This window comes from Symphalangus syndactylus, chromosome 18 (genome assembly GCF_028878055.3).
Source record: "Symphalangus syndactylus isolate Jambi chromosome 18, NHGRI_mSymSyn1-v2.1_pri, whole genome shotgun sequence".
Lineage (NCBI taxonomy): Eukaryota > Metazoa > Chordata > Mammalia > Primates > Hylobatidae > Symphalangus > Symphalangus syndactylus.
This window is the reverse complement of record NC_072440.2, coordinates 68,523,013-68,549,358: the sequence shown is the minus strand read 5'-3', so window position 1 is coordinate 68,549,358 and position 26,346 is coordinate 68,523,013. Positions and strand designations below refer to the sequence as shown.

The 26,346-nt window shown below is 41.0% G+C and overlaps 1 protein-coding gene across 9 annotated transcripts in view; it reads left to right on the top strand.

Annotated features, from left to right (window-relative positions):
* MTMR3 (myotubularin related protein 3) overlaps nt 1-26,346 on the top strand; it is a 199,684-nt gene that overhangs the window by 144,585 nt on the left and 28,753 nt on the right. For all 9 annotated transcript variants that reach the window (XM_055254083.2, XM_063623622.1, XM_063623623.1 and 6 more), the window contains 4 exons: nt 9,438-9,520; nt 12,762-12,928; nt 19,833-19,929; nt 23,978-24,091. In XM_055254083.2, the coding sequence (XP_055110058.1) occupies nt 9,438-9,520; nt 12,762-12,928; nt 19,833-19,929; nt 23,978-24,091 (461 nt within the window). The remainder of the gene's footprint in view (nt 1-9,437; nt 9,521-12,761; nt 12,929-19,832; nt 19,930-23,977; nt 24,092-26,346) is intronic.

Below are 26,346 nucleotides of genomic sequence, written 5' to 3'. Positions count from 1 at the left end.
TGTAGTTGTCAGCTGAGGTGTCCATTGTTTAGTTAACAGTGAATGATTTGCATTAGGTAATGCTGTATCATTAAGCTTTATAAAGGTATAAAGGCTGAATAGGCTTTTATTCTGCAATCTTTAGTAGTTACCAACTGCCTCAGTTGAGATAATTCCCTGGGCCTTAATGTCAAATGATGAGATGTACTTTGAGCTCACTGCAGACTCTCATTACAGCATGAAGTTACTCTAATGACTCCTTGGTGGTATAAGTGTAGATGTTAAGTATAATGTTTATTTGCATAATGGACTATGTATTACTGAAGAAAAGGAAGGCTCTTGATTCTCAAGAGTATATTTACCCTTTTCAGTTATGAATGTCCTCTCAGTGAACTGGTTCCTCCAGTGCTCTGTTATCATTAGCCTTAAACGAACAAAGGCTTGAAAATTCCTGTACTTACAGCAAATGCCTTCTTTCTTCTTTACTTGCCAGTGTTGTGGCTTTCTACACTCCACTTCCAGCACAGAGAAGTGTATTATGACACGTTAAAACAGCTCAGGACTGTAATTCCATGCAGACTGTGTTCTGGGTTCATTTTGGGATTCTTTGAAATCTGTTGTTCATTCGTTTTACTCAGCAATTGAAAAAGACTCAGTGGCTGTCAATTTTTTTGGTAGTTGACATTTTTTACTTGTTGTTATCATTCTTCTTTGTAGTTAAGCATTTATGTCCAGGAGCAGTTTTGGCCTGAATCCGTTCTGGCTTCTAGATTTGGGCCATGATTATAGCAGTTACGTCAGTTTTCTGTCTGTCAGCTAAAGATACACACCAGATTCATTAAGGAAAGAGGCAAGCTGTTCTTTCATACTGTGTAGCACTCTGTTCAGAAGGGTCCACTTGGATTTGAGTAGTCGTGATGGAGAGGGGAAAGGGGGGAAACACCTATAAAATCCCAGCAACTGAGAATTCCCCACCAGCTACTGTGGAAGTAATGATAGTAGTGTTTAGTAGAACTGCCCAATTTAACTTTGTGTTCTTTCAGTGTTTGAATTGCTGGAATTAAATTATAATTAAATTGCACGTGAGAATGATAGTTTCATATCATTGCATTTTCTCATATCATCCTGTATGTATCAGTTTATTGGTTGATGGCTAAGTGTTTCAGAGACTATTTTTAGAACTATTTGGGAATAAGGTCTGCTGGAAAGAAAGCAGGAAAGAAAGAAAAGAAAGAAAGAAACTGATCATGTCATTCATCAGCCCTTCAGTGTTTCTTCACTACTTCTGTGATGAAGATCAAATTGTTTAGCATGACATGAAGCTGTTTGACAACGTGGTAGGGACCAAGGATCACAGCTTCCCTCCTTTCCCCATTATCACGTTTTTACTTGTAAAAGCAGCCTCTTTGTACTATTCAGCCATACCTCATACCTCTGTGTTCTCTTTTCGGCCCAGGAACTTCTATTCATCTGTCAAAATTCAGTTCAGGTGATAACTTCTCCTATGAAGGCTTTCTTAGTCCCAGTTCCCTCTATGACAGTTAATTACACTCTTTCTTTGCTTTGTCTTTATCTCGTACATTCTTTTATAACATTTACCAAATAGGTTGTAATTTTTGGTTAATTGTCTTTGTATCTTCAAGATCCAGCATGTTTCCTGGTGCCACAGTATTCAGTAAATAGTAAATGAATTGAAGTTAATGTGGGTTTGAAGCGGGCATTAGAACCTTTTCCCCCTTTGTCGTTTAAAGCTCATTTTAAAACAGTACATTTCTGTGTGAATAGGCTGTGTCTTAATTGTCTCTAAGGATAGCTGTGTGAGTAGGTTGTTGACTGGAATTGTTGATCCCCCATTGTGATTGAGAGATGATGCTTAAGGAAACTTGCCACTCTTCTCTCTTTTGATCCTTTTTCTTAATCTGAAAGTGTTTTTTTCTGTTGGCATCGTAACCCTCTAAGGCATAGAGCCTACATGTTACTTAAGAAGCCCAGGGTAGGCCGGGTGCAGTGCACGCCTGTAATCCCAGCACTTTGGGAGGCTGAGGCAGGTGGATCACCTGAGGTTGCAAGTTCGAGACCAGCCTGGCCAAAATGGTGAAACCCCATCTCTACTAAAAATACAAAAATTAGCTGGGCATGGTGGCATGTGCTACTCAGGAAGCTGAGGTAGGAGAATCACTTGAACCCAGGAGGCAGAGGTTGTAATGAGCTAAGATCACGCCACTGCACTCCAGCCTGGATGACAGAGGGAGACTGTCAAAAAAAAAAAAAGAAAAAGAAAAAAAAAACACCCAAGGTAATGGCTTTGTACAGACAAATGATGGTGTAAAAGTATTTTGGCATTGCAGTGACTTTAAAAATTTCAGATTGAGGCCGGGTGCGGTGGCTCACGCCTGTAATCCCAGCACTTTGGGAGGCCGAGGCGGGAGGATCACGAAGTCAGGAGATCAAGACCATCCTGGCTAACACGGTGAAACCCCGTCTCTACCAAAAATACAAAAAATTAGCCGGGCGTGGTGGCGGGCACCTGTAGTCCCAGCTACTCAGGAGGCTGAGGCAGGAGAATGGCGTGAACCCGGGAGGTGGAGCTTGCAGTGAGCTGAGATCACACCACTGCACTCCAGCCTGGGTGACAGAGTGAGACTCCGTCTCAAAAAAAAAAAAAAAAAAAAAAATTTCAGATTGAGAGAGACTAGAACTCCTCCATAAAAATAAATTAATTTCATCACAGCTAGTGCTAAGAGATTCCTGAAACCTGAAACCTGGAGGTACTTAGGAAACAAGGATTCTTCCTGCATCGGGTCCTGGATGGAGATCAGACAGTTAGTAGTGGTGTTGCTCCTCCGTCTTTCCTTCCCTTAGCAAATAAGTATTTCAATAAAATACGTGTATTTCAGTAAAATATGTTAGATCAGGAGGCTCTCTTTAAAGGTTATTTTATCTATATCAAACACATTTAAACCATCAAAGCCCAAACGTACCAGTATATGTGGTGGCATGCCCCAGTTCATCATTTTGTATGCTTAAATCAAAATACTTAGCACTTCAGAAAATGACTTACCATCAAGTTTTAAATAGCTACCTGATATCATATATTCTGTTTTAATTTCACAGCACATTGAGTAAAATGTGTCTGTAGGTTTTGATACCATAAACATCATTACTTTAATTCACACATTCACTGAATATCAAGTTCCAGTTCCTGTGGTAAAGAATCTCTGTAGTAGAGTTTATGTGTAGCATTTAAGGTATACATTGCTCCTATTCTGTGCTTTTCCCAAATTATTATATATTTACAGACATAGTTCTTTGAAGCTTAGATAACTTATAAACAAGTGGTCAAGTGGAATTCATGAATGTTTAAAAGTTTGTGTGTGTGTGTGTGTGTATGTATGTGTGTTTGTAATTTAATAGACTGCTTCTCAATCTGCTGTTACTAAAATCCCAGTAAGTAGCATGAAAATCCTAGGTGGTTGCTGCACCTGTGCCTGGAGGAAATTGGTTTAGAGTGTTAGATGCTCACCTTGCAAATCAGCAGAATGTTTCCCTTCTGCATGAGTCCTTTTCCTCTTACTGGACCGAATTCTAGTTGTATGCTACTGTGAGAACAATTGGTAGGGTAAGGAAAAAGCCCTACAGTTTATACATAAGCAGATGGAATTGTGACCTTCAAAAAAATGTAGAACAAGTTTCTATTAGAAATAATTTGTAAAATCAACACTAGTTTTTTTTTCTTTCACTTTGTTTTTTGGAGATGGAGTTTCACTCTGTCATCCAGGCTGGAGTGCGTTAGCACAGTCTCGGCTCACTGCAGCCTTAGCCTCCTGGGCTCAATTTATTCTCCCACCTCAGCCTCCCAAAGTGTTGGAATTACAGGCGTTAGCCACCACATCCTGCTGCGAAGGCGGTTATTGTTAACATTTAACGCACTTTGATCTAGCATTCATATAACAGTGGGAGCCTCCGAAAGCAATGCTTGGAGGCTTGTAAATTGTCAAAGGTGAACAATAAGAGTTTGAATCTTAAACCAGTGACAGTCTTCTGCTGATTAGTGGGTTTTTGGTGGTGGTTTCTTTGTTTTTTGAAACAGGGTCTTGCTCTGCCGCCCAGGCTGGAGTGCAGTGGCGCCATCATGGCCAACTGCAGCCTCAACTTCCTGTGCTTAGGTGATCCTCCCACCTCAGCCTTCTGAGTAGCTAGGTCTACAGACACATGCCACCACGTTCAGTTAATTTAATTTTATTTTTTGTAGAGATGATGTCTGTGTTGCCCAGCTGGTCTCAGGACTCTTGGGCTCAAGCAGTCCACCCACCTTGGCCTCCCAGAGTGCTGGGATTACAGATGTGAGCCACTGTACTCAATTTTTTATTTTATTTTATTTTTTTATTTTTTTAAATTTTATTGTTATGTTATGTTATGTTTTATGTTTGTTATGTTATGTTACGTTACGTTACGTTATTGTAGTGACAGGGTTTCACCATGTTGCCCAGGCTGGTCTTGAACTCCTGGGCTCAAGCGATCCTCCTGCCTCAGCCTACCAAAGTGCTGGGATTATAGGTGTGAGCCGTTGTGCCCGGCCTTGATTAGTTTTTAAATGAAAAGATTTTTGTGCCCAGATATTCCACTTTATTACTGATTTTAGATTTAGACTCATTATTTTTACTCTTTTACTGCCATTTTAACTTCAGGTGTACAAGATTAGTACTTCCCATTCAGGCTATAAAAAGGGTGTTTGTTTTTAAAAAGGTAGAAATTATCCCACTCTAGATTCTGGTGTTTAAAAATAATGCACATGTATGCACACACACCCAGAATGAATTGAGGTAAATATAGTAGGGTATGATGGCATCAGTTCCCTCTGGAATGTGACAGTACTGTGGACATAACCTTGTGCATGTCTGTATGTCTGTTAAATTTTTAAACTGCTGCTCTTCTGCTTTTTTTTGGATTGATGCTCTTAAGGGTGTTAGTGTCTATAATGTAACTTGGCTTTTTGAGGAATTGGTTGTAGCACTGAATGTTGTTTGAGCATGAGTTTGGTGAAATTTATATTAGGAAAAGCATTGTAAGGTGAGATTGCGTTACCTGGCAGGTGGAGAGATAGAGGAGAGGGGAGCAAAAAGAAAATGAGTTGCTACAAGACATTGAATCAGTACGTTTGAGAGGATTTGAAAGTGAGTTTATCCTGCTACTCTTTTACAAAAGGAATTGCATCTGAGGAGTTTTGATTTAAACTCTATTTTCCTCTTGAAGATCCCTGGTGGAGAAGCTACTTATTTGTGAAAGAAAAACTAAAGTAGAGCTCATATGGAAGAGAAGCCCAAGTGTAGGGGCAGAAAGAAAGGCACACCATGTATGGTGGAAGGAGCCCAGGCTGGAGGACAGACACGGATTCTGGTCCTGACTTTACTACTATACTAGCTTATAGTGTAGTAGTTTAACCTTCCTGGGCTGTAAAGTGGACTGGCTCTTGAATCTGTAATTTGCTTTTGAGGTTGAATATAGGGTTTCTCTAGTTATAGAAATGGTAAGAGATCGTTTTCATATGTGAGGAAATTTGAACCTAAAGCAATGGAGTGGGCCTTAAGAAAGTAGAGAAACAGTATGTTTTGGATGGAGGTATGAACAGGAAAAGGCCAATTCTGCCTTTTAGAAAAGGCAATCTGGCCGGGCGCGGTGGCTCACGCTTGTAATCCCAGCACTTTGGGAGGCCGAGGCGGGCGGATCACGAGGTCAGGAGATCGAGACCACAGTGAAACCCCGTCTCTACTAAAAATACAAAAAATTAGCCGGGCGTGGTGGTGGGTGCCTGTAGTCCCAGCTACTCGGAGAGGCTGAGGCAGGAGAATGGCGTGAACCCGGGAGGTGGAGCTTGCAGTGAGCCGAGACTGCGCCACTGCACTCCAGCCTGGGCGACAGAGCGAGACTCCGTCTCAAAAAAAAAAAAAAGAAAAGGCAATCTGGACTGGGCACAGTGGCTCACACCTGTAATCCCAGCACTTTGGGAGGCCTAGGCGGGTGGATCACCTGAGGTCAGGGGTTCGAGACCAACCTGGCCAAATGGCAAAACCCCATCTCTACTAAAAATACAAAAATTAGCTGGGCGTGGTGGCTGGGATCACAGGCGCCTGCTACGCAGGAGGCTGAGGCAGGGAGAATAGCTTGAACCTGGGAGGTGGAGGTTGTGGTGAACGAAGATCGTGCCATTGCACTCCAGCCTGGGCAACAGAACGAGACTCCATCTTAAAAAAAAAAAAAAAAAAAAAAAAAAAAAAAAAAAAAAAAAAAAAAAAGAAAAGGCAGGCCGGGCACGGTGGCTCACGCCTGTAATCCCAGCACTTTGGGAGGCCGAGATGGGCGGATCACAAGGTCAGGAGATCGAGACCATACTGGCTAACACATGAAACCCCATCTCTACTAAAAATACAAAAAATTAGCTGGGCCCAGTGGCGGGCGCCTGTGGTCCCAGCTACATGAGAGGCTGAGGCAGGAGAATGGCGTGAACCCGGGAGGCGGAGCTTGCAGTGAGCCGAGATCATGCCACTGCACTCCAGCCTGGGCGATAGAGCGAGACTCCGTCTCAAAAAAAGAAAAAAGAAAAAGGCAATCTGTGGAGGGAGCGCTGAAGGGAAACGCTAGAGTAGAAAGGAGAAGAAAAATGAGATATTTGTTATAAAAATCAGGTGTTTCTCTTCTATATGTCCCTATTCTTGCTGCGTATTAAGCTTTCCTGCATGTGACGATCTACATGAATATTAAAATCTGCTGTTCTCCGTATCTGTGACTTGTAATACACATGGTTGATTTTGGTGACTTGCTAGTGTCTGCAATCTGATTTCAATGCATAGAACCAACATTTTAATTTTTTTGTTAAATTTACGATGTTAAAATACAGAAAAAAAATATGTATATATTGCCTGAATTTTAGGTAGCAAATGTTTTGCATGGTCTGAGATAATTTTATTATATTAAGTTTGGGCACAGGCCATTGGACTCTGGTTTAGTAATAAGGATGTAAAACTTACCTGTTCTTTGTAGCAAAGTAGCAAAGGCTAATGCATTTCCCCCAGCAGCTGCTAAGAGCATTAGCTGGTTTTCATGTCTTCTGTCCGTAAAGAAAGTCAGTTGCAGGGGACTTGGGATGCAGGTGACTGCTGCAAGAGCAGCCTCTTCATGTAGATTTGTAAAGCTCACTCTAATCCCATCCCAGACTCTTCTCAGGCCCAATGCCTGAGATTTCCTTAGTTGTGACCGAGGTTCAGAAAGCAGAGGCTGATGGCACATGGGAAGGCTGGAGGCTTTCCCAATGAAGCCGGCAAAATTTTAATTTGTAACATTTTAGAAAATTGAGATTAGAACTCACACCTCTTAATTGCCAGTCTGGCAGCCACATTTTGGGGGGATATAGTGAGCAAGGTAGTTAGCAGGAGTATATACAAAATAAAAAGCAGTAAGTGTCTGTTACAGGCTACCCAGAGAACTGGCCTGAGAACAAAGCGAAGTTGTCTTCTAATGTGTCTTCTTAATCTCAGTATTTCTTCTTTATAGTTTATCTGTGATAAATTGTAGGGTTGTTTTTTTTTTTTTTCCTTCTTAGATGCACAGGTCTCGAAGAATTCTTAGTTGCATCAGTTGCAGTTTCTCATAGCACCTTGGGGTTAAGGACGTAAACAAAAACAGAAGGCCAAAGGCTCCTTTTGTTCTCAGAACACAGGCAAGATTTTTCTTTTTTCTTTTTTTTTGAGATGGAGTTTCGCTCTTGTTGCCCAGGCTGGTGTGCAATGATGCGATCTCAGCTTACCGCAGTCTCTGCCTCCGGGATTCAAGCGATTCTCCTGCCTCTGGAGTAGCTGGGGTTATAGGCATGCACCACTGCACCCGGATAATTTTGTGTTTTTAGTAGAGATGGGGTTTCTCCATGTTGGTCAGGCTGGTCTCAAACTCCTGACCTCAGGTGATCCGCCCACCTTGGCCTCCCAAAGTGTTGGCATTACAGGCGTGAGCCACCGCGTCCTGCCAAGATTTCTTAGTCTTTTTCTGACCCCCAGTCCTATATTACATTTGTAAGGGAATTTTTATAGACTGTAGACTTAAAAGCAAGAAGACTTCAGTCCTAAGGTAAAAACTCCCAGTCATTTATCTAAGTAGTAGTATTTTGCTCTCTTCTCTTCTTTAACCCCTGCCCCAGTTTCTGTTTCTTTGTCCAGCACTGAGCTTCTTTTTGATCCCTGCATCCTCATTCTGAGAGTTCTCTGCTGACTGGCAGCCCTGTGGTGGGGCAGAGTTTGCAGGAAGCTTGTTCCTGAAACTGGCTCAGCTAACACGAGGGCCTGCCTGTGCAGACAGTACTCTTGTTCCTGTCTGCGTTGGAGGAGACTGCCCTTCTCTTTGCATACTAAACACAAGTTGTTGGAATGCTATTTGCAACTCCCAGAGCCAAATTTTGGCTAGACTTGATACATTGTAAGAGGCAAATGGCCCACTCCTTTTTCAAGGAGTAAAAGTATTCACTATTATTTTACCAGGTTTGCCTTGAAAGCCTAGAAATTGCTTTTTGAAGCCAAGGGTTGAATTAGGATGATTTGAGGGATAGGAGGAGGATCCTCATATTGTCCTGAAGATTTGGCACCCTGTCTAGATGCTTTTGCTTCTATCTGTCTCCCTTCTCTCTGTCTGCTGTTGTACATAATCCTGTGTCCAGTAGAGTCTGCAGACCAGATTGGCAAGGGGGAACCATTCCAGCTTGTTCAAACCTCAAGCCCCATTTGGCAAACAGGGCTCGTAACTGATCTTTTGAAGCAAATCTGACATAGTTATTATAGTTTTAGCATCTTTGATCACTGTATGGCCTTCTCCCTCCTTTTTGATACCTTTGGGTCTATTCTACTTAGTAGAGAGCCTGGCCAGCAGCCATTGCCTCATTGTCTTTTCTGTGCAATCCACAGTCAGCTTAGAACTCTAGTCTTTTTCAGGAGCCTCACTGGCTGACACTAAGCCGTAAGACCACTCTGTCATTTGGGGCAAACAGTAATCTCACTGGCATTCTGATCTGTAGTTCTTTTCTATAAGCAAGAAAAGATTACTGTTCTGGCTCCCTTCAGCTTCTATGTCATTGCATCATTGCAAATCATAGTCAGTCATAGCATCTAAAAGTAGTACTCTGATCTTGTGAATACAGTGCCTGAGAGATATATTCTCCCCTTCTTCCAAAGGTGGTGCCACCTCTTTGTTGCCTTCATGCTATGACATGACTTGAGACCACTGATTTAGAGATAAAGGGAAGTCCTAATTCACTTTGTAGTAAACCACTTGAGTACTGTTGATCCAGATAAGTTTGCAGTTCTATTTTTGTTACTTTCCCTTATAGATCTTTTTAATTAGTCTTGTTGGACACGTTGAGGAACTCCAGGGTCAATGCCTTTTTGACTAAGAGGACTTCATTTTTTTTAAAATTGCAGGTTCCATTACAGCTTATAGAAAGTGTTGAATGCCGAGATATATTTCAGCTTCATTTGACTTGCAAAGACTGCAAAGTTATCAGGTATGTGGTATGGTATGTTTGTGTTGCTGTTCAGTGTGGAAAATATTTTTTAAAGAATGGGTCCATTATTTGGTAACTTAGTAAAATACCTTTTGATGATTAGCCTCATCAGGAATATTTTCTGAGTAGTTTGTGCCTGAAATATTTTATCTGTAGGATGTATACTTTGCTATGTTGAAAGATTTTTTTAAATTTGGAAATAATTTTAAATTAACAAAAGTGCAAAAATAAAAATACTAAAAAGAAAATCAGTACACCATTCACCCAGATTCACTTGTTAACATTTTACCATTTGCCTTATTATTTGCAGAGGCCTGCTGTGTGTGTGTGTAAGAGATTTTTTTCCTGAACAGATTGAGAGTAACTTACATAATCATGGCTCTTAACCCCAAAATACTTTAGTGTGCTTTCCTAAGAATAGGGATATTTTCTTACATAACCATAACATCATCGATTTTCAATTTTACGTTGATAATACTTATATCCAGTCTGCTATACATGGTCCAATTTTGTCAGTTCATCTAATGACCTATTGATACTTTTTTATAGCATTCTCCCTCACCTCCGTCTCATTCAGTACAGGATCCAGTCTAGGTCATGTATTGCATTTAGCTGCCATGACTCTGTAGCCTTCTTTAATCTGGAACATTTTCTTTTTGTTTTTGTTTATTTGATTTTTGAGACAGAGTCTTGCTCTGTCGCCCAGGCTGGAGTGCAGTGGCACGATCTCAGCGCACTACAACTTCTGCCTCCTGGGTTGAACCGATTCTCCTGCCTCAGCCTCCTGAGTAGCTGGGGTTACAGGCATGTGCCACCACACCCGGCTAATTTTTTGTGTTTTTAGTAGAGACGGGGTTTCACCGTGTTGGTCAGGCTGGTCTTGAACTCTGACCTCGTGATCTGCCTGTCTCGACTTCCCAAAGTGCTGGGATTACAGGCATGAGCCACCATACCCGGCCAATCTGGAACATTTTCTACAGCCTTATTTTCTTTTATGATATTCACATTTTGCAGAATACAGTCTTTTGTTTTAATGGAATACTTCTCATGTTGTGTTTGTCCAGTATTTCCTCAATTAAATTGAGGTTATATTTTCTCAACTGGAATACTGTATATATGATGTCACATCATTTTCAGGGTATTGTATTACATCTGGAAGTACAGTGTCCACATGTCCTTCATTGGTGCTGTTAATTTTGATTATTCCAGTCGAGATGTCACCTGGCTTCTATATTATTTCTGCATTTTCTCTTGCAACTAAAAACAGTCTGGGGAAGACACTTTGAAACAATGCAAATGTCCCTGCTTCTCATAAAAATTTCTCCATAAGTTTAGCATTCATTGATGATTTGTATCTGCGCTTAACTATAATGGTTGCAGGCTGGGTGTGGTGGCTCATACCTGTAATCCTAGCACTTTGGGAGGCCGAGGTGGGGGTGGATCACTTGAGGTCAGGAGTTTGAGACCAGCCTGGCCAACATGGCAAAACCCCATCTCTACTAAAAATACGAAAATTAACTGGGTGTGGTGGTGCACGCCTGTAGTCCCAGCTACTTGGGAGTCTGAGGCGGAAGAATTGCTTGGACCTGGGAGGCAAGAGGTTGCAGTGAGCTGAGATCACGCCATTGTACTCCAGCCTGGGTGACAGAACAAGACTGCATCTGAAAAACCAAAAACCAACAACGATGCTTAAAATGCATTTTTAAATTTAATAGCTCTAGAGGTCTTAAATTCCACAAGTTTTTACTGCATTCCTCTGACCTCTTCTGGGGTGTCAGTAAACATTATGTGTTGGCATATTGATGAGCCACCGTGATTGGGATGAGGAAGAGGTTTAAGTGACCCCTTGGTTTTAAGATAGATATTTATATTGCTTTTTAGTCAGTGGGATTTGGCTTATTTTTGATAGATACTGGCTACAACTCACAGTTTAAGAAGGTAGTTGCTTATTAATTAGTCAGTTTTTAACATTGCATTCAAAAAGGCCAAATATTTAAACAAATCTTTATTTTTATTTATTTATTTTCTTGAGACAAAGCCTCACTCTGTTGCCCAGCCTGGAGTGCAGTGGTGTGATCTTGGCTCACTGCAACCCATACCTCCCTGTTGCAAGTGATTCTCGTGCCTCAGCCTTCCGAGAATTTGGGATTACAGGTGCATGCCACCACACCTGGCTAATATTTTGGTATGTTTATTAGAGATGGGAGTTTTGCCATGTTGGCCAGGCTGGTCTCGAACTCCTGACCTCCAGTGATCTGCCCGTCTCGGCCTCCCAAAGTGCTGGGATTACAGGCATGAGCCACTGCACTCAGCCTAAACATCTTTAATAAATTAGTTTTCACTAATTATTTTAACTCCTTAGTTGTATGTACTGAAAATTGCAGTTGCCAATAGAATTGTTTTGTTCTCTACATGGTCATAGCTGAAAGTTTCAGTGCAATCTGTCTTTTGGATCTGATTTGTCCTAATAGCTAAATATTGAAATTACTCCCTAACTGGCTAAAAATAATGCTGTGTTTTTTTTTTTTTTTTAAAACTTGATCTAATATGTTACTACAAAACAAAGATTTTTCTAAACATATTTTTTATGAGGGACAACCATAAAACTTTGATGGAAGAAGTAGAATGAAACTCCACTCATGAAAGAGAATAGCTGCCATTTTTCTGTAATAATTGTCATTAATCTTAGAAGAGATTTCATTAGTCTAAAAAAATAGGTTTTCCAATGGTCAGCTTCCTTCTTTTGGAGATTTTGTCCCATTGGCTAACATTTGTTTTTCTTTTTTTTTTTTTTTTTTTGAGACAGAGTCTCGCTCTGTCACCCAGGCTGGAGTGCAGTGGCGCCATCTCGGCTCACTGCAAGCTCCGCCTCCCGGGTTCATGCCATTCTCCTGCCTCAGCCTCTCCGAGTAGCTGGGACTACAGGCGCCCGCCACCATGCCCGGCTAATTTTTTTTGTATTTTTAGTAGAGACGGGGTTTCACCGTGGTCTCGATCTCCTGACCTCGTGATCCGCCCGCCTCGGCCTCCCAAAGTGCTGGGATTACAAGCGTGAGCCACCGCGCCCGGCCTGTTTTTCTTATAACTGATAATGAGCATGTGAATGACTGACTGCCTCAGATGCTTTCTTGGTTGTAGTTCCCACCTCACTACGAGTGGGCATTCTTGAAATAATGGCTTTTCTTACATTTCATTTCAACTGTCTTCTGATTACATCCATACTTGTTTGGCTTTACAAAAGGTGTCAGTTTTCAACCTTTGAGCAGTGTCAAGAGTGGCTGAAGAGACTGAACAACGCAGTCCGACCACCTGCTAAAATAGAAGATCTCTTCTCATTTGCATACCATGCTTGGTGCATGGAGGTCTATGCCAGTGAAAAAGAGCAACATGGAGACCTGTGCAGACCAGGTACGCCTTTCTGAAATGTGCAAATGGCCAGGGGCTTTATCAGGCTACTGATGGAGGTACTTTTAGCTTTATCAGGCTACTGATGGAGGTACTTTTTAACATGAAATGGGACACTTAAGCATTCATATATCAATCAGTGTATATTTTAAGGAGCACCTAGCAAGTGCGCAGCATTCTTTTAAGCTTAATAGAACATCTTTTCTGCCTTCTGGGGAAGGGAAGAACACTAGAAGGCATCACAATCTATTGGGCCTAAAAACAGCTCAGCTATAATAAGGTTTTATGAATTGTATGGAAGCCTGATAGAAAGGAGCCATGAGTTTTGTATACGTGTGTGGGAAGACTTCACATTTAAAGTGGCTTTTGAATTAGCTTTGAAAGTTGAATAGGAGTTCATTGGTGAGAGGCCAGGTGCCTATCAAGAACAAATAGATTGTGGGTTTTTTTTTTTTTTTTTTTGAGACGGAGTTTCACTCTTGTTGCCCAGGCTGGAGTGCAATGGCTCGATCTCGGACCACTGCAACCTCCGCCTCCTGGGTTCAAGCAATTCCCCTGCCTCAGCCTCCTGTGTAGCTGGGGTTACAGGCATGCGCCACCATGCCCAGCTAATTTTTTATTTTTAGTAGAGATGGGGTTTCTCCATGTTGGTCGGGCTGGTCTCGAACTCCCGACCTCAGGTGATATGCCTGCCTCGGCCACCCAGAGTGCTTGGATTATAGGTGTGAGCCACCGCGCCTGGCCTAGATTATGGGTTTTAACATGTGACCGCACCCCCACCCCCCAAAAAAAAAAAGATGCTGAGCCTGTTCTGGAACCCAGGCTTCCTGACTCCTCTATAGTCTTTGTCCCCTCACTGTCATTCTCCGTCAGAAATGGCTTTGACCAAGTTCATGTTGTTTCTCTGCATGTAGTTTCTTGTAAACTTTATGTGGTCATAGATAGAACTTTGCTGGTCCAACACTGACTTTTAGTGTATCAGGTTTCGAAGTGAAGTCTTAAATTTTCTGTGCAGTGAAAAGTTGTGAGCCTCCTTCAAGTAAAGTTTACTCTTGGGACTTTTTTCTAGAAACCTGAAATTTTTTCAATCTTATAAGTCTGCCCTGGGTCATTTTAAACATTTGAGGCTAATCTTGCTATGCTTGTGTTACTTTGTTTTCTGGCCCCATCACTAATTGAATCTTTTGGTTCACATTCTTGTTCTATTAAAATGCTTGTAGCATTAGCATTATCTTATGTTTAACAATGCTTTGATAAATACTTTTGTTTGATCCTCATGACCTTGTCAAACAGGCAAGATAGGTTGGTGTCTGTTTTGGGAGCCAAAGAAATGGAGGCTCAGAGGTAAAAAGCCTGTTGTCAAGTCCCAGTGCTAGTCACTGACGACAGAACTAGGACTTAAAACCAGTTCTCGGTTATTCAGACCTGACCATGGTGGATGCTGTGGATACAGAGTTTGAAAAACAAAAGCACATTTTTTCATTTTTTATGGTTCTTTTCAAATTTGGGGGTTTTTCTTAAAGAGAAAGTTTACAAACAGTGATGTGTGCAAATCTTACATGTACATTTTCTGAGTTTTTAACCATTGCATCTTCTTTATTAAATTTTTAGTTTCTACCATCTCCTAGGATAATGAACTTAATGAGTGCATCCTACTGCATTATGTTATATAAGAACTTTAATTTGTTTAAGACCCCTGACTCCGAGAGGTATTCCCTAGTTTTGGGTTGCCAGCGTTTACTCAGCAAGATTTGCTTTCTCCTATCCTGTTCTCTCACAACCACAGACTGAAAAGTCCTTATCTTTTTAGGAGAGCTTTTTTAGTCCCTTGATAATTTGAGTTTCTTTTAGATTTGAGCAAACTCTTAGGATATTCCTGAGAGGTACCTCAGTCTAGTCTTTTAATTATAGATGGCTCTGTCCTGAGATGGGATGACTTTGGTCCCCAGACCCTTTCCCTTCCTGATGATATCTGGTATTCTTTGGCCATCAGGACATAAAGATATCTACAGTGTTCTCGTCTTTTTGTAGGTTTGTGATGCAAGGGCATGTGAGGGGTAAAGTACTGACTTAGGAATTAGGAAACCTGAATTTAAATGCGTACTCTACGATTTAGTTGAAAAAAGAACACTGGGCAAAAAATTTATGCTCTCTGTGCTTTAGTTTCCTTTGTGCTTTAAACTGGGACACTGATGCTCTTCCTGCCCAGGCTGATCCAGGTATTCTGAAGATCAAATGTGTTAATGCTGCAGAGTTCAATTCAGTAAATGTTTAAGTGCCCCCTATGTGCCATGCTTATGAAAACACTTTGGAAATTATGCAACTACAAGGTAATGCAATCATAACTGTTTAGCTAGAGATTATGAGTAAGGGTTGCATTTTGTTTCTTCCCAGTATACACAGTCCACACTGATGTTAACTTGCCACCACTCAGCATGGAATCTTGTATTTCAGTCACTTGGTTGAATGTATGTGTATGTATGGCTTTTGCCTTTTATGTATATTCACTGGAGTACAAAGGAAAAATCTGGTTTTAATTGAAAACAAACCGAAAAAAAAAAAAAAAAAAAAAAAAACAACCACCTCGAGGACATCCAGTCAACCTGGTTCTTTTGTCGTTATCTAATGTTGTTGAGCAGTGGCGGTGTATATAGCATTACTCATCAAATATTAGCATACCAGACAACCACATACTTATAAGTCATCTTTAGGATGAGACAACACTTGAGATATTTCGAAGTCATGCCTTTTTATAATCTGCCCCAGTACATGATATCACAAGTGTAGACTCTGAGGGGGTGGAAGTTAGTTTAATCTTACAGCAGTTAATAAAGCCTTTTATGGAGTCTTCTCTACCTAGCCTGCTAGAAGTAGAATGTATCAGAGAGGAGGGAAATGATAAAATTACCTAATTGTCTTATCATTCATATAAATCAGTTTCTGGCTGTTGAACTGGTCATAGTTAAGCCAGCCATACTGTGGGCACAGCTCTAAGGCTTAATCAGCTTTGGAAGAAGTTTCAACATTGCTGTTGGAGTTTACCTGTGAAACCTGCAGAAGCCTTTGCCAAATTCTTGACCCTTCTCTTAGCCCCTCAAACTCTAAAAAAGTGGACTTAAAGCTAAAAGCTTCTCTCCCGTGTCCTTAACTTCCTGCTCCTCATTGCAACTGACTTGTTGGTGATGGCTCTCTACTAGAGTGTTAATCTGGAGGCCTGACAGATGACTGGGCAGTTTAGCTGCCAGTTTAGTAGCATCAGGCTTACCTCTCTAACCTCTCTCAAGTGAAATGTCCCTTAAGCCCATTTTGTTTATCCACGACTAGCATATGACTCTGGGTCTTAACACTGCTGTGAAGCTGCCTATTTATCTGTCTTCCGGGTTTGAATGCAGTCCAGAAAGTTGCATCTAGAGGATTTACTGGGACCTTTGTACATAGAAAAGCATAATTCCTTTCTCCATATTTGAAAATCTGCTAAGAGGTAGTTCTTACCTTCTCTGACTCTGGTATTGGTCTGCTTCCTCACCTGCCAGGTAAAGGCCTGTCCCTTCTGTCCCAGGCCTTTTAAGCTGTGTGTAATTGTGGGCTTGAATACTCAGGATCAGCCAGGGAGCTAGACTTTTGGGGGAAAATTTTTTAGATCGCTGATTGACACTGTGTTTATGATAGAGGGAGTTAGGGAACTTCCTTGCTTTTAAAAAGAAAGTTTTCATTTCCACTAAAATGAAAATTGCTGGACTGTATTATTTTTAGTATAAGAAATACTAAATGCTGAAAAGGGACAAAGGCAGATAGGAAGGGTTGAAATGGAAATATAAAGCCAAACGAAAACCTTATAGCCCCAGTATTTAAAGTAAGTTGGGATATCACAATGTATTTAATGTTGAATTGATTGAGACCTGAGAATTCTGAGATGGAAATTTTTAAGGGGGAATCCAGCAATAGATGTGTTTGTGTTTATTTTTCTGGCTAAGTAAACATGAGTGAACATCTCACACAATTCGCAAAAGCTGGTTGAATTCCTGATGTATGTAATGATGTGGTTTTCAAATAGGTTATGATCCAGTAGTGGGTCATGAAATCTAATTTTAAAGAAATGGAATAGAAAATATCAAATTGTGTCACACACATAGTAAGAGTGGGTATTGTTTTCTGAAATGCTTTCAAAAAAATGTATGTTGTATTAGCTGGGCACAGTGTCTACCTATAGTCCTAGCTATTCAAGAGGCTGAGGTGGGAAGATTGCTTGAGTTTAGGAGTTAATATCCAGCTTAGGCAACAGAGGGAAACCCGGTCTCTCAAAAAATGAATAAATTAAAACATGTTTGTTGTATTGTGATGTAAAACATAATTCTTATTGTGGGTTGTGATGGTCAGTTTCAAGAGTTTATGAAGTCACTGCCTTATAGGATATAAAAATAATTAAAACTCATTCCCATTCTCAAAGAACTCGAAGTAACAGACTTTCTATACCTGCTGGTCAGTATATATTTCTGCATATAGCCCAGAATGTGCTCTGGATGGTGGTTCTAAGTCCTTCTTTGGGAAATGATTCTATGAAGTAAATTGCTAGTGATAGTGATTGTTACTGTTATTATTTTGCCAGTGGTTATTTTTAAATCACAAGATCCTTTTAGGGTATCTATGTGTTTTATCCTGAGATAGAGCTATTAATGTAAAAGATCATTAATGTACAGTTCAGGAAAAGCACAAAAAATAAATCATTAATGAAATACTTTTACCTTTTGCAAAGACTTGGAACTATATCCCAGAGTTGGGGGAAAAAATCTCATAATGAACTTGGAATTTGACACAGTTTTGCAGCTTTTAGATTGGGATTATGAATTAAAGACTCGTCTGTTTTTTTGTTTCGTTTTGTTTTGTTCCCCTTTTTTTTTTGAGACAGGGTCTCACTCTGTTGCCCATGCTGGAGTGCAGTGGTATGATGGCGGCTCACTGCAGCCTCAGCTTCCCAGGTTCAGGTGATCCTCCCACCCCAGCCACTCAAGTAGTTGGGGCTATAGGCATGTACCACCACAACTTCATTTTTGTGTTTTTGTAGAGACGGGGTTTCACCATGTTGCCCAGGCTGGTCTTGAACTCCTGGGCTCAAGCAATCTGCCTGCATCAGCCTCCCAAAGTGCTGGGATTACAGGTGTGAGGCACCGCGTCTGGCCTAGTATTCTTGATGGTCAATATTTCTTGCAATTTGTAGACAGATGGCACCCCAATTCAGATAGTTTTTTCCTGTTTGGAAGCCTGCTACATTGCTTCTAAAACTTTTCCAAAATGGGATGGATTTAGCTATTATTTCTTCTTGCACCTCATCTTCTCTCAACCTCATCTTTTTATAGCTCTCCTTCAGGAAATGTGTAATACCTAGCTTGAGCTCAAGAAAAGCAGTTTAAATGGGAAGTAGTTTAACAGAATTGTCTTCCATTCAAATAATTGCTGTTTCCTATTCTGTAGTTCCTCTCCCAGGGAGAACAGGGCTTTATACTTTGAACACCAAAGTGAAGTCTGTTTTGTGCTTTTGTTGTTGTGGTTTCTTCCAGCCCTGCTAGCACTTATTTTACAACCTGTACCACTATATATCAGAGGTGCTGTTTAATATTTTTTAAAATAACATACTGCCCTAGGACTGTGTATGTTTTCAAGGAAGAAAGTTATTTTAGATTTACTGAATTTATGTTAGCTTCATTTCTACCTCTGTTTTGCTTTCTTAAGGAAAAGAAAGCCAGACTCATTAGGGCAAATATAGCCAGATCATACCAGCTTGGGTGGCTGTTCTTGCAAATAATCAGCACTTAGTAGTATGGTGTTTCCTGAGATTCCTGGCTGGCAGTTATGATTCCATGACCTGTTAACCTGCAATTCCATCATCTAAAAGGCTCTAGAAACCAGAATGTTTTTCATACCCTATTTGGTGTCTTGGCTGGACCTGATCTGAGCTGACATGAGGCTATTTGTTGCTTTATTTATCCCACCTGGTGTGAATGATCTATACCTTTCACGAAAGAAATATTAATATTTGTTTAAGGAGATCTTGTTAAGCATGTGAGCCTAATATTATAATATATGCATTGTCTTACCTTAACGAAAATTTGGAAAACTCTGAAGTTCTAAAATTTGGACCAAAGGGTTTTGGATGAGGAATTATAGTTCTGTATTGCTACTCATGGTGATCTTGTTATTGATTTTATTTCTTATTAAGTGTACTGTCAGTCTGAGTGTGGAAGTAGGCAAGTAGCCAGTATAGGACAAGAGCATGGGTTTTGGGGCCAGACAGTCCTGCCATAATAACCTGTTTTAATTTTGTCCTTTGTAAAATGAGCTCAGTGATACTGTTCTCAGAGTTGATTGTAAGGATTAGGTGAGATAACATAACTCTTAATCAGAATTAATTTCTTTCCTCTTTATAATCTTAACCTGACAAGGATCTTTCTAAACTAAAACTATATAATACATGTTACTTTATTATTTATGCAATTCCTACCTTTGAAAATACATAGGCTGGGCGCAGTGGCTCACGCCTGTAATCCCAGCACTTTGGGAGGCCGAGGTGGGCAGATCACATGAGGCCAGGAGTTCAAGACCAGCCTGGCCCATGTGGTAAAACCCCATCTCTATTGAAAATGCAAAAATCAGTCAGTCGTGGTGGCATGCACTTGTAATCCCAGCTATTTGGGTGACTGAGGCACAAGAATCACTTGAACCTGGGAGGCGGAAGTTTCAGTGAGCTGAGATCACACCACTGCACTCCAGCCTGTGTGACAAAATGGAACCCTGTCTCAAAAAGTATATATATTTACATATATGTAATATATATATATATTTCTTTTTATTCCACCTGTTTTGCAAAATGGTATTCATTTCTTCCCTTCTGCTGTTTATCTTTGGCCTCTAGGGGAGCATGTAACTTCAAGGTTTAAAAACGAGGTGGAGAGGATGGGTTTTGATATGAACAACGCCTGGAGGATTTCCAACATCAATGAGAAGTACAAGTGAGTTATATGTGTCCCTGTGGACTGTTTCACAGCCAGTGCCTTTGCAGAAACTGCAGTTCTCATGTGGCAAAACATTTGAACTTAGACTTTTTATTTGAAATGGTTTTATTTATTAAATCTAAAGGCATGATCTTCAGAGTATTTATTGAATCTTCTGTTCCCATTGCAATCATTGGAGTGGAAAGTGATCCTTACTTAACAGGATCCTAGAACCTTCCCTTTTACCCCCTCTAGGCCTCTGTTTTTTCTGGTACATGCATGTCTAGATAATATTGTATTTGCCTGTAGGCAGGCAGTTATACCATTTTTCTCATTACCACTTGGCATCACATTAGAGATAGGATCAGTGGTCTCATAAGCAGTGACAGAACATTTATGAACTAGTTTTTATGACTGTAATTTTACTCCAGGTGGTGTGAAATAGACATAAGTACAGGTTGAGTATCCCTTATCTGAAATTCTTGGGACTGTAAATATTTCAGATTTTAGATTTTTTTCAGGTTTTGGAGTATTTGCATGAATATAATGAGATTATCTTGGGCCTGGGACCCAAGTCTAAACACAAAATTCTTTGTCTCATATACACATTATACACAAAGCTGGAAGGTAATTTTGTACAATATTTTAAATAATTTCATGCATGATGTTTTGTACGAAAAGTTTTGATTGTGACTTGACTGTGACCCATCACATGAGGTCAGGTGTAGAATTTTCCACTTGTGGCATTATGTCAGCACTCAAAGTTTTGGATTTTGGAGCATTTCAGATTTTTGGATTAAAGATGCTCAATCTGTATTATTCTGTTCTTTAATATATTGATCTAAAACCAAGCTCACTGCTATGATCATTTAACCATTAAATATTGATGTAACCTTTATTTGGCTGGACATGGTGGATCACCCCTGTAATCCCAGCACTTTGGGAGGCCAAGGCGGATCAGCTGAGGTCAGGAGTTTTGAGACCAGCCTGGCCAACATGGTGAAACCCTGTCTCTACTAAAAATACAAAAATTAGCTGGGCGTGGTAGTACATGCCTATAGTCCCAGCTACTTGGGAGGCTGAGGCAGGAGAACTGCTTGAACCTGGGAGGTGGAGGTTGTAGTGACCTGAGATTGCACCACTATATTCCAATCTGGGTGATAGAGTGAGACTCTGTCTCAAAAAAAAAAAAAAAAAAAAAAAATTAATGTAACCATTTAGCCATTACCCAGTTCCTTAAAATGTGTAAGTGCGTTGGTAGGGGAGGAGAGTTAACTACTATGATTTTGGTGATCCAAATTTCTATAAAACAGAATTGTCCAGGATAGTTAAATATCTTAAATCTTTAACTATATCCTTCTTGGCCAGGCGCGGTGGCTCACGCCTGTAATCCCAGCACTTTGGGAGGCTGAGGCAGGCGGATCACAAGGTCAGGAGATCGAGACCATCCTGGCTAACACGGCAAAACCCCGTCTCTACTAAAAATACAAAAAATTACCCGGGCGTGGTTGCAGGTGGCTGTAGTGCCAGCTATTTGGGAGGCTGAGGCAGGAGAATGGCGTGAACCTGGGAAGCGGAGCTTGCAGTGAGCTGAGATTGTGCCACTGCACTCCAGCCTGGGCAACCGAGCGCGACTCTGTCTTAAAAAAATAATAATAAATAAATAAATAAATAAATAAATAAATAAATCCTTTTCCTATGTTTCCCTGCATCACTTATCATTCTGTGGTCCTCTTAGCTGTCTCAAATTATGACAGCCATTTTCCTGGTCTGTTTGTGGCTAGCCATCAGAGTGTTTCAGTTTTCACTGGAAAAGCTATAGCTAATTGCTATACACAGTTCTTAACGTGGACCTTCTCCAGGGATTGAGAGCCCAGGGTGTTTTGAAGAATTGGGAGCTGCAGACTTTTTATACTTTTGCCTATTCTCAGTGACAAGTCAAAGCAAAGAAGGAGGGTGAATACTGGATGAGGGGGCGGCCTCAGAGAGCCTATGGCTGCATTAGGCTTTCCTGAGTGTAACCTATGCTGGAAATTGTTTATCCACAAGTAAGTAGGTAGTACGTACTGAAGAGCTGACTACTGGGAGTGTAGTACCTATAGGACAATGAACAGAATGTTTAGAAAATTAGATCAAGTAAAAAAAACTGCGAATTAAGACAGACTTGTTGGAAAATAATCCCTAATTCGGATTTTAAAAATTAACTTCTTGAGAGGCCAAGATAGGAGGATTGATTGAGCCCGGGAGTTTGAGACTAGGCTGGGCAACACAGTGAGACCTCATCTCTACAGAAAATTTCTTAAAAATTTGGCTGGGCACGGTGGCTCATGCCTCTAATCCCAGCACTTTGGGAGGCCGAGGTGGGTGGATCACGAGCTCAGGAGATCAAGACCATCCTGGCTAACATGGTGAAACCCCATCTCTACTAAAAATACAAAAAAAAATAGCCAGCGTGGTGGCGGCGCCTGTAGTCCCAGCTACTCAGGAGGCTGAGGCAGGAGAATGGCATGAACCCGGGAGGCGGAGCTTGCAGTGAACCAAGATCATGCCACTGCACTCCAGCCTGGGCAACAGAGCGAGACTCCGTCTCAAAGAAAAAAAAATTAGTTGGGCATGGTGGTGCATGCCTGTAGTCCCAGCTACTGGGGAGGCTGAAGTAGAAGAGTTGTTTGAGCCCAGGAGGTCGAGGCTGCTGTGAGCCATGACCACTCCACTGCTCTCTAGCCCGGGTAACAGAGCAAAACTGTCTGAAGGAGTTTACCAGTTATACCTCAGAACCAGTCTTTAGGATGTTATCACCACCATAAAACAAAATGGGGGGTGGTGGGAAGCAATAGGATGTTGAAAGTTCTTCCTACTACAAAGGAAGAGTGAGAGCCAAGTTTACTCTTGAGTTTAATACATAATAAAGGGAATGAGATTCATGGTTAGATATTAACCATCATTACTGGCTCCTAGCTTATTTTTAGGAGTTTGTGAATAGGTGTTAGGAAGTTTGTATAGCTACTCTTAGTCGTAGCCATTCTCTTTGTTCAGTGGCTTTTAAATTCCTGAGACTTAATCTTCTGGAAATTGAGGAGAGAGATATTTAGTGCAAAATGATCAAAACCCCCAACTCCTAAGCCATTTTGTGTTTTTCTGCGCTTTCCCCTGTGTATAAGATAGGCTAGGGCAGGAGGTTGGTGGTTTGGTGGAGTTTGTGTGTTTTAGGATTTGGATTAAAGGCCTTATTGCCTTCACTATTGAAAAAAGAAGATTGGATTATCCAGAGAGAGACATTGTCCTGTAAGTAAAAATCTATCGGAAGTATTGCTTCCCAGGATACCAGCTTGACTGTAGCTAGGATCTTCCCTATTTAAAAGAAAGCTTATCCCCCCTGCCCCCAGTATAATTTGTTCTGAAGTATGTTTTATGGAAATTATGGTTAATAGCTTAGTCACATTACTAACCTGGTTCAATGGGACTGAGGCTGTGTATGCAAATAGGCTGGCTTGTATTGGTTTTGCATACCCATGGCTGCACCTGTTTACCTATAAGGATGACACCCTGTTTGGTTCAAATCAAAGAATGAGTTAATCCTGTGAAGTCTCTGGAAACTTGAAATTGTGGGCTTTTGTCCTTCCCTGAGGGTCTGGTAGAACTGACACGGACTCTCAGTTCTGTAATTGGACTGGGCGCTCATGTAGTTAGAAATAACCTATGTACTTGTTACAGCAGAAGAGTTGTAATGGAGTATAAAGAGACTGACTCGCGACTCCCCTTTTTTTCATTGATGGTTAAGATTGCCAGATTCCCAAAAGGTAGCATCGAGTGGAACAATCCAAGATAGTATCATTTGTTGTATACACATAAGTAAACATTTAAGGCAACAGAACAAAACACACTTATGGTAACCCATTCTGTTGAGGAGACCAAAACTCGAATAAAGCGCCTCATTGCCTTTAACTGGCTCTGTGGCAGTGAGATCATCATCCTTATGCTGGCTCACCTAGTGTCTCTCTCTCTCCCCTTTTCTCTCTCCCTCTCTTATCCCCTTGACTCTCCCCACTTCTCATCTTCTCTTTAGATTATGTGGTAGCTATCCTCAAGAGCTCATAGTGCCTGCCTGGATCACTGACAAAGAACTAGAAAGTGTAGCAAGTTTCAGGTCCTGGAAGCGCATCCCTGCCGTCGTCTACAGGTAAGTTAAACCAGACCAGTCCCTGCTTGGGCTGGTGCTGCTGCCTGCTGCATATGGTCTGCTGCCTCTGCTGCTGCTAACCTGGGAAGGGTGGGGAGAGTTCAGAGAACTTTCTAGGCAAGGCTGTACTTCCTTATTGTGAAAGCTTCTCCTCCAGTAACACATCAGTACTGACTGCATTCAGAACACTAGCTGGTCGTTCATTTGAAACAGATAAGAAAGTTTTAGTTGTAAAGTGGCTGGACTTGCTATTTCAACATCCTTCTTACATTCTGTGAGAAGATAATGTGCTTACTAAGCATTTAGCTTCAGGTGTTAGCAGGGCTTTTGGATTGAGAGATGAGTCTTAGAAAGTGATCATTGGGAATACAGAGTCGAGTTAGCTCTGATTGTGGTTGAAACTTTGACATGTGGAAGAACTCTGTTTCGAGAGGAAGCATTTAGAGAAGAAGACTGGGGCATGACTAGATAGAAGATTTCAGTGATCAGAGGCATGAGAGCCACGGGATGCAAGTTCTAGATGGGGATGGTGGCATGGTGATGGAGCACAGATTTTGGAATCACAGATCTGAGTTCAGGTATATTCTTACACTCCTTGCTAAGGCACCTTGAATAAGTTCCCTAACTGACCTCAGTCTGTTCCTACTGAATACAATGAGAATGGTAGTTCTTTTTTTGTAGATATGTTCTGGTTCTAAATGAGGGCCTATAAACACTGAGCTTCTGTACCAACATTTGGAGTAGGTTATATCTCTTGAGTGCTGCTTTTATAATTCAGTGAATATCTCAGTTCTCACAGAATCCTATTAAATTTTAAAGAAGTCCTTCCTTCTTCTTCTGGAAATGTTTCGGATGTCATCTCTTTGTAATGTTTACGTTCTCCATTTTCCCAGTTTGCCGGCTTTTTGGACTCTCCCTGAATTGGGCCAATCCAGTGGCTTACAGTTAGAAACTTCATTCCACTGAAAATTGAGACTGTAGGAAGGGCTTTATCTCCTTGTGGAATTCCTACAGAGGTAACCAGCTTGTTCATTTAGTCTACTAAAGGCAAACTCTGATGCCCACTCTGAATGGAGAGAGATGGAAAAGTATTTGCTCTGGCCCAGTGGAACTCATTACATTTTTAATCTCAATTCTCATCACTGTTGTTTTCACACACCCCTAGAAAAGTCAGTCACCAAATTTCCCTATCATTCAAGTGGTAAGGATGCTACAGGAACTAGAGAGTAGTGAAAGCTGAAGGGATTTATGAGTCTTATCAGTGATCTGCTCAGCTGGAATGGGGAAAGCAGCCAGTTGCTGCTCTGGCCAACAGCTCTGTTAGGTCAGCAGCCCTGGCATTTGTGGGGCTTGCTGACTTTGACCAAAAGGGGGAAGGTACTCTTATTTGCAAAATAAGAGGCTTTAGGTGAATTCTCCCTTTGGGAAGAGAAGCTTAAGAGGGCTGAAGAAAAACTTAGAATGTAATAAAAATGGGAAGCCTTTTTTTCCCCTTCTAAAATTTATTCTAGAGGGCATGCACGCTAGGTTTTTCCCCTCTTTTTCTAGAGATACAAGGGGATATATAAATGAAAAATTTTATTTGCAGTTTTTCAGAGAAAGTCTTTCAAAAGATCACAAATTAAAGTTCTTGGTGTAGTCATCCATGCAAAATCAGTCAGGTTTCCTGGAACTGGGCTCTGTCTCAGAATATGTGTCTTGTATTGCTGAGATGCAAACTGGGTTGCTGTATTATTTGGGAGCTTTGTAAGGGGCATGTGGAAGAATCGGATCCTCCACCATGCTCTGCTTTGCCAGCCTAGGTCGCAGGATGCCTGGAACTCTTGACATCCATTTCCTGAATTTAGTTGTCTGTAGATTGGGTCATGATTCCTGAGGTTGCCAGCAGCAGTTACTTGACAGCACCATGCTGAACCAGTGCTTGATTAGGGCTTTGTCCTACTGTGATGAGAGAGCACTTAATTGGATTTATAACTGAAGGCAGAGATTGCTCTAACACAGCAAGATGATGTGAAGGACGCCCATCTGTAGTGTAGTTCACAGCTTTTTCCTTTGTGCATGTGGTGATTATTATAAACTCCTAGTTACTTAAGGGAGCTTGCCTAAATCTAAGTTGGGGTTACTTAAGACAATTCTGTTTCTATATAAAATTGAAGCATTCTGTGTTTTAGTAGGGAGGGCTTTATCTGTTGGACATCATAATTTTTATACTTTGCCTGGTTCTGTTAGTGATAGAAATGCATTCCTTTAGTGAT